The 12,738-nt window shown below is 39.0% G+C and overlaps 1 protein-coding gene across 5 annotated transcripts in view; it reads left to right on the top strand.

Annotated features, from left to right (window-relative positions):
- The window catches only part of LYPD6 (LY6/PLAUR domain containing 6), a 155,021-nt gene that overhangs the window by 138,685 nt on the left and 3,598 nt on the right, over positions 1-12,738 (top strand). For all 5 annotated transcript variants that reach the window (XM_055132816.1, XM_055132824.1, XM_004619366.2 and 2 more), the window contains one exon: positions 11,361-11,491. In XM_055132816.1, coding sequence (XP_054988791.1) covers positions 11,361-11,491 — 131 coding nt within the window. The remainder of the gene's footprint in view (positions 1-11,360; positions 11,492-12,738) is intronic.

Below are 12,738 nucleotides of genomic sequence, written 5' to 3'. Positions count from 1 at the left end.
CTCATGGAATTCTTCTGATTCTGTGCTCAGGGATCACAGATGCTCAGGGGGCTAATAGGTGCCAGGAATTAGACCAAGTTAGCTTTGTGCAAGGCAAGCACCTTACCCAGTATATCTTTGGCCTTTAAACTATATTTTATTTTTTCAGGATGTTTCAAGAGGCTATGGTAAAACAGTATTCTATATCCTATCATACTTCAAATATCAAAATATTTGAAGTATGATAGGACCTCTCATTTGTCTCTTTTGCTTTCTGCAGTTTCAGTTACAGGTGGTCACCCATGGCTCAGAAATACTGTACGCAGTAAGGTATTTTGAGAATGAGTGCGCATGTTCACATTCACATAACTTGTATTACAGCACTGTTAAGATTGTTCTAATTTATTATTGCTGGAAATCCCTTACTCTGCCTAATTTATAGATCAATGGGGTTGGAGAGATAATACAGGGGTTCAGGTACTTTACTGAGTTGTAGCTGATCCTCATTTGATCCCTGGAACTACTTGAGTCCCTGAATATAAAGTCAGAAGTAGTGCCCAGGCATCTCCAGGTGGGCCCCCCCTCCCCTCAGTTAAAACTTCATCATAAGTAGGCATGTAAGAAAAATGTAAAGGGTTAGGTACTATGCATGGAGATGTTATTCATTGGAGCGGGTCTTGAAATGCATATTCTGTGGATAAGGAAGGGAAAACAGCAATAGTAGAATGTGTTTATGTCCTGCGTAGAAATAGATTATATATAGTAGACAGATGGGCATATATATATGACATTTAGAAATTGCATATGGAGCGATGGCACAGCGGGTGAGGCGTTTGCCTTGCATGAAGCCAACTCAGTTTGATTCCTCCGTCCCTCTCGGAGAGCCCAGCAAGTTGCCAAGAGTATCCCGCCCACTCAGCAGAGTCTGGCAAGCTACCTGTGATACATTGGATATGCCAGAAACAGTAACAAGTCTCACAGTGGAGACGTTACTGGTGCCCACTTGAGCAAATCAATGAGCAATGGATGACAGTGACAGTGACATAATTACTAAGAGAAATGAACCTGTAATTTAAATTTTTCCTCCAAAGAAATATCTAGTCCCAGATGGTTTCATGGAAGAATTCTATTAAAATTTTAAAGAATATACACCAACCCTACATGAACTCTTCCAGAAAATAGAAAAAGAACACTTCTAATTTCATTTTATAAATATTAAATTTCCTTGAAACCAAAATTAAGCAAAGACTGTACCCCCCAAAAAAAGAAAATAAACAAATCTAACTACACTTACAAAGATATATTCTTAATAAAATACTAAAAGAATTTAGTGATTTTTAAAAATTATGCACTATGACCAAAAGGGGTTTATTTTTAAATTTCCTATGTAATTCCAAATAATAACTGATTAAGGAAAATAAAATCATAATTTTATCAACTTTTTCTATCAACTGACAGAAAAAGCATTTAGCAAAATCTAACAGCGTTATCATTCAAATTTTTCAGGAAGAAAAAGGATAGAGAAATTTTGGTTTTTTCAAACATCAGTATGTGCCCCCTCCTGAAATATTATTAGACTTAATGTTTTCCTTTTAAGACTGAGAACTAAGAATACTTTGACCATTCTTATTCAGTGCACTGCTGAAAGTTTTGTTCAGTGCAAGAAATAAAAAAGCAGGTAGTTTGAAAAGGGAAAAATAAAACTGTTCCTTATTATAGATTTTTGTAGAAAATTCCAGCAAATACTTTAAAAAAAAGAGTAAGCTCAGAAAGGTCACAGATATTAAGATAAACAATTATATAAATATATTCTACCAATTCTACCAATACTTAATTATATCATTATAGTCTACCAATCAACAAGTGGTCATTAAATGTAAACATATCAGTTTAAATTGTCAACAAAAATAAATACTTAGACATAAGCCTTAAAAAATTTATACAGGATTTCCATGCTAATACTAATCTTAATAATAGTCTTAATACTAATAAAAGAATCCAAAGAAAATCTAATGAAGAGGCCATATTTATGAATTAGATCACCCGATATAGTAAAGATATCAATTCATTTTAAATTGATGTACAGTGTAACACAACTCTTGTCAAAATATCATCAAGATTGTCTGCAGATATAGACACTATTAGTGTACAAATTATATGAAAAGCCAAGAATCTAGAATAAAACAATTTTTAAAAAGAACAAAAATTGGATGACTCTATTCTATTTCAAGATTCATTATATGACTATAATAATCCAGATTGTGGTATTGGCTGATGGATAGAAACATAGATCAATGGGACAGAATAGAGATCTCTGAAAGAGTTCTTAAGAATGTGCCAAATTTATTTTTGACAAGGACACAAATGGAACACAATGGAGAAAAGATAGCTTTTCCAATAAATGGTGTAAAAGCATTGGGAATCCATGCACACACACTCACACATACACACTCACGCGCGCACACACACACATTCAAATCCTCGGCCTGAATCTCACACTTTTTACAAAAGATAACCCAAGATGATTCACAGATTTGTGTTAAATCATTAACCCAGCTAGCTAAAAAGTTCTTGGACTTGATATAAAAAGCAAAGTCTATAAAAGAAAGAAGCGATAAATTATCCTGTACCAAAGGTTTTAAAACTTGCTTTGCATAAAATAGAGTTAGGGGCTAAAAAGACTAATGCAAAAAAAAAAAAGAAAACATTTGCAAACCATCTATCTTACTAGCATCTAAAATATATAATAAATTATAAAATTCAGAAAAAAATTAGGAAAAGAATAAAAAGTAGGAACAGGCACTTCATCAAAAGTAAATGGATGCATCTTTACATATAAATATCAACATCATTAAGTATTAAAATTCAAATTAAATTAAGTTGTATTGCTGTATATTCAACAGAACGACTAAAATATAAGTAGTGTCAAAGGTTTGTAAGACTTGGGAGAAACTGGAGCAATAGTATAATGGGTAGGGTATTTTACTTATATATGGCCAAGCTGGTTCGACTTGCAGCACCCCATAAGGTCCCCTGATCCCCGCCAGGGGGATTTCTCAGCACAGAGCTAGGAATAAGCCCTGAACACCACCAGGTGCTCAAAAACCAGTAAGCCAAATAAGTTCAAAAACCAAAATAATAATAATAATTAGGAGACACTAGAGAATTTATACGTTGTTGGTAGACATGTAAAATCATACAGCCACTCTGGAGAAATGCTATGGCAGTTTCTTATACAAATAGTCAGCTGTCATAAAACTAGTAATTTCATTTCTGTGCATTTATTCCAGAGAAATAAAAACTTGTGTTCACATAAAAAGTTTTACACAAATGTGATGCATCTTGATTAAATATGTCCCCAACATACATAGCCTTCCAGTGGGCTAATGATTAAACCAATTTTGATATATTCATACAAGGAATACTTTCCAGCAATAAAAATGAACCTGGTTAAATCTCAAGTGAATTAAGCATGTCCATATTCCCATTCTCAGAAGTTCACTTACTATCTGATTCTACTTAATATAAGGCTATGGATTGAGAAAATTATAGAAATGGAGCACAGATAAATTGTTGCTAAGGGCACGGAGAGGGATGGATCAAGAGGCGAGAAGATATACTTATGCAAAGTCAAACTGAGGTATTGAGAGATAGTTACGGGGCCATAGTGCTTGCCTTGAATGCATATGGCTCCCGAGCACAGGACCACGATTAAGCCCTGAGTACTACTGAGTGTGGCTCCTTCCTCCCAATCACAAAATAAAACCCGATTTCGGATAGGTGAACTGTTATGCATCCTGGCTGCTTCTGTGCTCATACTCTGGTGGGGTGTGGCTGAAAATTGAAGGGCTGAGCTCACAATGACAGCAGATGCTACCAGTCTTTTATTTTTCTGTGTAATTTATAATATTATGATTACAGTAATTTTCCTTCCATTAATTTTCTTGTACCTGGTGAATTGTTCTCTACCGTCACTTTAATCATTATATAGGCTTGTCAGGAAACAAAAACTAGCAGAAAAACGGATAGTAACTGAGTGGTGAGAAAGCCTTTTATCAGAGTTGGTCATTTTTGGTTCAAATAATTATATGTACATTCTGCTTAAATACAGTTTCTGTTACTGAAAGCTGACTATTGGTAGGTAAATGGAAATTTTTCATTTTGGCTTTTAATCTTTTGTGAATTTTGGAACTCTCTTTCAGAGTGTGTATGTTTGTGAACTTCGTGAAAATAATTCTTTGTGTTTTATAATGGTTGGTTCTGGCCTCACACTCAGTTCTGATTTTAGATGAATACCTGTGAGTCTCACAGCAAAAGACTTGTTTCACCTCTGAGAATACTAGGCAGTTTCAGAATATGAGATTTTTTTAGAGGCTGAAACTAACCTGGTAGAAATTCAAATCCATCCATCTTTTATCTTTTAGATAGAAACCTTTGAAATCCTTTTAGTGTGAAGTTATCAACAAGCTTGTTTCTCATATAACCTCATTAATAACCCAAAGATTATTCAACATGCATGCTCTGTGGCATAAAATGATTTCTTTAATCAGTTCTACAGTCCATTGATACGCCACATGTGGTCCTCCTGGTTCTCTTGGATAATTCTGCTTTTTGGTTCCCACCCCCTCTGGAGATCACAATGTAAATTCAAGGCTTTCATGAGTTATGGTCTGAGGAAATGTATCCAGTTTTATTTGAATATTTCTACACTTATTGATTCATAGGACTTTGCTCCACATTAATACCTTATAACTTACCTAGAAGGTTTGAAAGATATGAAGTAGAATTATAACTTAAAAAATTATTGTTTTTGTTTAGGTGAAATGTTATGGTTATTTTAACTTGTGTGGTTTTGATGAATAAAATTACTGTACCTTCACACACCACCAAAAATTCCCAAGACCCTTCACTGCTATCTGTGTCACTCCTAATCTGTTCCCTCTCTCTCCTCCCCCAAATGCTTGGTAATCTTGGTTTTACTTTCAAAGATCAAAATTTTGTCTTAATTAGATATGTTAATTTTATCATTTTGTTTCTCTATATGCCAAAGATAAATGAAATCAACTGGTATTTGTTCTTCCGCTGAATTATTTCACTTAACATGATGCCCTTTTGTTTTGTCCAAATTGCTGCTAACTGCAAGATTTCATCTTTTCTCATAACAGCATAGTATTCCGTCGTGTGTATATATACACCATACCTTCTTTTAAAAAATATATATATCAATATTTTATTTCTGAGAAGAAATGCCTGATCTATTTATTTTTAATTGAGTCACCATGAGATAAATGGTTACAAACCTGTTTGTGATTAAGTTTCAGTCATATAATGTTACAACACCCATTCCTCAACCAGTGTCCACTTCTCACTACCAATTACCCTCCTCCCACCCCCTCTCCCAGCCTGCCTCTATGGCAGGCCCTTCTCCCCCCCAACCCTCTCCTTTTGGGCATTCACCATACTTTCTTTATCTATTCATATCTGTGATGAACATAGGTATGCAAAGATCTTTTTGAATTAATGCTTTTGTGTTCTTATGATAGATGCCAAGAAGTAGATCTGCAGGGTTGTAAGAAACTATTTTCAGTTTATTAAAAGAGGTCCCCATAATGTTTTTTACAGAAGTTGAACTAGACAACATTTCCACAAATAGTGTGAGAGGGTTCCTTTTCTCACGATATTGCTGCTAACACTGGTTGTCTCTAGTATCTTTTTGACGTAGGCATGGAATACTTTTAAGGGTTTGAGTTTTCATATCTGAGGATATATGTGTGTGTGTACAGCTAGAAGTGATGTTTTTTGCTATGTTATGAAGTAGACTTCACTGTATCACTGTATCACTGTCATCCCACTGTTCATCAGTTTACTCAAGCAGGCACAGTAACGTCTCCATTCATCTCAGCCTGGAAAGCAACCTAGAGCATGGCAGTGGTGGGGTAGTGGAGGTCGGCAGCTGGGGCTGGGTCCCCTGGGGCAGGGAGGGCTCTCTGAGGCACCCTGGTGCAGAGTCCAGTGGCATGGTTATGGGGACCTCATTTTATGCTCCCTTTCAGGAGAAGCAGCCCTGAGTTCTAAAGGGTGGCTAATGAGAGATTATCTGGTGCTGGCAGGAGGGGGCTTATGGGTGTGACCCCTGGGTCACCAGGGATTGGGGGAAGCAAGCAGAGGATCTCTGCTCCCAGGTCCGTTGAGCCCAGAGTCCAATATCACAAAGTTCCGCGTTATCTGGTTTCCATGGAACTTCGCTCATGCATGAGTCTTGACCCAAGTGTGTGGAAAGCAGCCTGGAGTGTGACAATGGTAGAGTAATGGAGGTCGGCTGCCGGGGCTGGGTCCATTGGGGCAGGGAGGGCTTTCATCCACCCCACTCTGGGGCACTCCTGGTGCAGAGTCTGGTGGCATAGTTATGGGGGCCTCATTTTATGCTCCCTCTGGAAGAAGCAGCCTTGAGTTCTGGAGGATGCTGAAGTAGACTTACATAGAAATAAGAAATAGCTGTAATGTGGACTGGAGCCATAGCTCAGCAGGTAGGGCATTCGCCTTGCACGCAGCCAATATGGGTTTGATTCCACCACCCCTCTCAAGAACCCAGAAAGCTACCAAGAGTATCTTGCCCACATGGCAAAGCCTGGCAAGCTACTCATGGCATATTTGATATGCCAAGACCAGTAACAAGAAGTCTCACAACGGAGATGTTACTGGTGCCCGCTCACACGAATCAATGAGCAACGTGATGACAGTGATAGTGACAGCTGTAATATAGTTTTCTCACTAATCATACTTCTTCCAAAAGAATAGCACAAATTCACTTATTAGGTGTCGAACTTTTGTATATTTTGCTGAAAAAGGAAGTGTTCATCAATTATTCTCTCTACTTCCATTCAGTGTAATAAGATTACAACCAATTAAAGATAGTTTATATACATAGATATATGGACAAAAAGTAGTTAATATCAAGTTCACTAATTGTTGTTTTAAAGCTTACTTAAAAAGAGATTTACTACTTGGGGGACAAATCTAATTTCCAAACCTGAAACCACATGATGATTTACCTCTTCTATAAATGTATGATCTTATCTTCTTAGATTTACATTTGAAGCAATAAAACCTCTGGCATCTGCTCCTGGTTGTTTACATGAAGAGAGACAGGAGATAAGCATATTCATGCTTTTACCATTTTCTTAAACTTAAGAAGTGGGATGGGGTAGAAATAGTCAATACATCATGGTCATAAATGGCCAATGAGACACTTTAAAAAGAAGCCAGTTCTTTGGAAGACATGGTAAATCTCTCAAGGCTCCATTTGCTAAAGCCTACGAGCCCCTTTAAAGTTTAAAAAAAAAAGCAAAACCAAACCCCCTGTGTTTAAAAATCAGAGGACAGCTGCACCTCCTCATCAAGAAAGCAGTCTCTTCAATTTTCCAGTGTCTGGGTGCGAGAAGGGAATGCATCTCTGAAAATTTCTCAGGGGTCCTTCCTGATGCTGCATAGGGAACCAGGCAGTGCCAGTGATTGATCCCTTAGTTCCCATACACAAAGCAAGTGCCACAGCCCTTTAAGTCACTTCCTGGGCCCAATTTTCTTTTTATTTTATTTAAAACATATTTTCAGTTGTACAATATTCCAACACTAATCCCACCATCAGTGTCTACTTCCCTGCACCAGTGTCCCCAAATTCCCTGCCAGCCCATAGTCTGCCTCCTTGACAAAGGCACATTTTATAGTTTGACTAATTGTTGTAGTAGTTTGGATTTTATGTTTAGAGTATTGCTGGCTCTGTAGAACACACACACACACACACACACACACACACACACATTATTTCTAACTTCTACATTACTGATGTGCTCAAGGTCCCTGACCCAGACCCCCGTGTCCCCCATCCACCTCTTCTTGCCTTCCACCTCCTTGGTTTCTTTCCTTTCCTGTTCTTCTCATTTCTATGATCCAGGGTCAAGGGTATTCTAGGTGTCCTCCTTTGATACCTTGCATTCTCTCCCCCTGTTACTCTTCTATATACCACAGATGTCTAAGCTCATCTTAGACATCTGTGGTATATAGATGTCTATATGGTATTTTATCTTCTTCTGACTTACTTCGCTCAACATGATATCCTCTAGCTCTATCCAAGTTGCAGGCAAATGCATGATTTCACCATTTCTTGCAGCTGCATAGTATCCCATTGTACATATATACAATACTTCCATTATCTATTCATCTACTGGGGGCCTGGGTTGATTTCATATCCTAGATATTATGCTATGGGTTACAATGAATAATGGTGTGCACATATCCTTTTGAATTTGTTTTTGTGTCCTGGGGGTAAATTGCAGAGCCATATGATAGCTCTATTTTTAACCTTGAGAAAGTTTCATAGTATTTTCTATAGGGGCTGAACCACTCAATATTCCCATCTGCAGTGAATGAGAGTTCCTTTCTTACCACAATCCAACCAACATTGATTGTTCCCATTTTTTTGATGTGTGTCATTCTTACTGGTATCAGATGATATATACTTGTTGCCTTGATTTGGATTTTCCTGATAAGAGATGATGAACATTCTCTTATGTGTCTATTAGCCATGGGTCTGTCAACTTCAGAGATGTATCTTCATCTCCTCTCCTCATTTTTTTACAGTATTTGTGGGTTTTTGTTGCTGTTGTTGGTCTTTGTGAGTACTTTATATGGTTTGGATATTAATTCTATTTTCTATATTGAGTGCAAATATGTTTTCCTGTTAAGTTGAGTGTCTTTTAGCTTTAGTGTGTTAGATGTGCATAAACTTTTTAGTTTGATAGAGTCCGTTCGTTTATTTTTATTTCTGTTGCCTCTGCCAAAGGAACCATCTCATTACAGAAACCTCTAAGGTCCAAATCTTCGAGCACTCTGCCTACATTTTCCTCAATGTATTGTTATGGATTCTGGTCTGATCTCAAGGTCTTTGATCTACTTTGAATTGACTTTGGTATAGGGTATGAGATATGGGTCCACCTTCAGTTTCTTATATGTGGCTATTTGATTTTCCTAACACCATTTGTAGAAGAGGCTGTCAGTTACTCCACTCCTGTTCAATTTTAGAGTGTTGGGTTTTTTTATTTGGGGGGGGAGGGTGTCACACCCATTGATGCACAGGGGTTACTCCTGGCTATGCAGTCATGAATTACTCCTGGCAGTGCTCAGGGAACCGTATGGGATGCTGGGAATTGAACCCAGATCAGCCACATGCAAGGCAAACACCTTACCTGCTGTGCTATTGCTCTAGCTCCCAATTTTAGAGTATATAAGGGTTTTGACAAAATTGTTGCCAGATAAAGGCACACTCGCAGTGAGGGCATTAGCTGACTTTATCCTACCCCCCGAAGAGCTCTCTAGAATTTCTTTTTTATTGTTTTTGTATTTTGGGTCATTCCTGCCAATGTTCAGGGCTTACTTCTGGCTCTGTACTCAGGAATCACTTCTTTTTTTTTTTTTTTTTTTTTTTGCTTTTCGGGTCACACCCAGCGATGCTCAGTGGTTACTCCTGGCTTTGCACTCAGGAATTACTCCTGGCGGTGCTTGGGGGACCATATGGGATGCCGGGGATCGAACCCGGGTCGGCCGCATGCAAGGCAAACGCCCTACCCGCTGTGCTATCGCTCCGGCCCCAGGAATCACTTCTTGCAGTGCTCAGGGGACCATGTGAGCTGTTGGAAACTGAACCCAGGTCGACCCTGTACAAAGCAAGCAAGCACCCTACCTGCTGGACTATTTTTCTCATCCCATCTCTGTAGAACCTCTGAGCAAGCTAAAGAGGTGCTTGCTCCTCCTCCACATGACCCACGTGGGATGCAGTGTGGAAGCAGCATGATGGGGAGAGCATGAACAAACACAACAGGGCACATCTGCCAGGACACTCCCTACCCTTTGGAATCTCAGCTGGACTCACAGGGCGAGGCGGGGGGTGTCTAGGATGATTGTTAAAATTTCAGAATGTTCATGACTTCTAAGATCTGACATTGGGGTCGGTGTTAGCTCATTCTCTGGTCCTAAAATTCTTTGTACATTAATATCTGGATAAAAACTTCCAGAATTTATGACAGAATTTGGAAGGTGGGATTTTTATTACCTAATAAATAATATCCTAGAAGGTCATAATTACACATTAGCTACCATTCAAAATGCAGAAAGCATGCAAGGTTGGGTTCAAGATAAGGATGAAAAATGCTCCATGATGTTTCTTAAGAATTATTCATTTTCTTCTTTAACCTGTAAATGAAACATGAAATTTCTCCTAAATTCAAGGCTTTGAAAACAGAACTTGGCTGAAAGGCCTTGAAGAAATCCATTTTCTTCAAGGCCATTGTCAAGGCCATTTTTTTAAGTCTTTAAAATCCAATTTAGAAAGTTTTCCAAAGAATTTTGGAAGAAATCTAAGTTTTCAGAGTCTTACAGCTTAGGAGACCTCTAGAAATGTATATCACAGTATTCATCTGCCCAAAAGGTCACTGAAATCATTCTCGGGAGAACGTCTTCATTGTTGAGTCACTTTGTCATTTTTTCTTTTTAAAAATCTTTTGGAGGTGGTAGTGGTGATGTGTGTGTGGGCATGGGTGGGTTGTGGGGACGGTTATACCTGGCTCAAGGATTACTTCTGGCTCTGTGCTCAGAGTCACTCCTGGCCGTGCTTGGGGAAGCATGCTGTGCCAAGGAAATCCAGGTGTGCTGTGCACAAGGTAAGCGGCCGACCTATATTATATTCTGGCCCTAGAGCCACTTTTTCTTCTAGGATCCAGCTCAGTTTGTTGGCCAGAAATCATTTCTTTTGGATCAAATCTTCCCTGAACATTATATTTTCTCCAGATACGATGGTTCAATTTTTTGTTATAATTCTCTTCCTGGGAGTAACTCTTTCCCAAACATACTTCTATGTGAGTCTCTGCCCTAATCTTTTTTCTCCTTGAAGTCTATTACTGTCTACCTAACTTATTTTATCAAAAGAATGAAAAGTTTCTTTGAGCTTTCCCAACCTTTCATCTTCCTGAAAATTGCTGTGACTCTTCATTCTAAATTATCCTTCCAAATTCCACCTCCTCTAAAAACAAAAGATCAAGAAATACAGTAACGAAAATGTGTTGAATGGCAAAGAGTGATTCCCCTGTGTCTTGGTTTGTGGAATTACAACAGGCAGAGAGAACATGGGTCTGCCGGAGTCTGCCCGGCCATGGTGAAGTGGATCTCTCCAAGGATATTTTTGGCACTGAACATAAGCTCAAAACAGTACACATGCCATGTGCTATTAGATCCTCCTAAGATTTGCTGTGTGGACATCCCATTGTTTCCTTTTCCAGCAGGTCGGGCTAACATTTCCCATGTCAATTAAAATGAATTTTCTCTCTTGGCAGAGACCAGGTACTGCTACACTCAGCACACAATGGAAGTCACAGGAAACAGCATCTCTGTCACCAAACGCTGTGTCCCACTGGAGGAGTGCTTGTCCACTGGCTGTCGAGATTCTGAGCATGAAGGCCACAAGGTGTGGGCAACAAATCAAGTGATCCAGGAGGGAGAGTCAGGCCTTCCTTCCCTTCTGATCCCTGCCTGTACTCACTGTCTTCAGCCAATAGGAGAAAGAACAGACTTCCTTTCCTCTTTGCTTTTAAGGAATGAAAATGTAGACCAAGGCATAGGACAAATGATACAAATTCTATCAACACAATAAGAGGATGGTGAAAATGATCAGAAGCCCTTCACTCCAAATACATTAAGAATGCGCCTAGGAGAGCCAGGGAACAGCCCTCTCGGTTTAAGCATATTGGAGATGGACAGATGATTCATGCAGACAGAGGCAATTCAGCTTTGAAACCTGTCTGTAATATGGGGCTTCTGTGTTTACTGAGGGACCATTTATGGGAAGGGACCTGGCAGCTCCTAGATGACCAGAGCACCATCACCTTAGGGGTGTGTAAAGTCCATCTGGTGCCTGTATAGAAGTGTTCAGTGTTAAAAGAATGCTAAGGTCAACCTTGAAAGAGAATATAAAGAATCAGAGTGAGGCAGCCTGACCCTGGTTGAAAGGAGGACGCCCAGACTCCCTGCCTGTCATCCAGGACTGGCTGTTCACATGACTGAAATGTCAGGCCTCCGTCCTGACTTAGAGGCTTTGCACTTCTCTCTACCATCTACCTTCCTAGGGATTAGGGGCAGCTGCCCACACTCCACACCCCAAAACAGCACTGTTACTGGGCTTCTTTCTCTCAAACAAAACAGAACAGAATTTCAAGTGCTTTTTAGATACAAAGTGAAAATCTTAAATGTAATATCTGCCTATTTTCTTCTGTTTTGAAATATAAAGAGTAAAAACCAGAGATTTTTCTTGAATTGCTGTCAAATTAGATTTGTCAAGTCAGGCTCTTGGGCACTATTGTATCTACTTTACAGAAGGAAGCTACAGATCAGAGCAGTGACACCAGGCGCTCAGATTACACAGCTATTGAGTTATAGACTCTCAAACACACTGATTTCCAGTTTCTTTCCTCGAAAACTTATACTATTTTCCTGGCTTGTATCAGTTGTGACTGAAGATGCAAATCTGTATAGAATAATGACTTCTCTGGGATATTATGCAACATAGAGTTTTCCCACACATCATTGTGTCCTTGAGTCACTTGGGAATCATATTAAAATGCAGATTCTAATGGCCTGAGTCTAGGGTGAGGTTTGAGAGTTTACATTACTAGTAAGTTCCCTGTTGCTGCTGAAACTGCAGTCTGAACCTTAAGT

The sequence above is a fragment of the Sorex araneus genome, chromosome 1, assembly GCF_027595985.1.
Source record: "Sorex araneus isolate mSorAra2 chromosome 1, mSorAra2.pri, whole genome shotgun sequence".
NCBI lineage: Eukaryota > Metazoa > Chordata > Mammalia > Eulipotyphla > Soricidae > Sorex > Sorex araneus.
The sequence above is the reverse complement of the archived record's forward strand: the minus strand, read 5'-3'. Positions and strand labels throughout refer to the sequence as shown.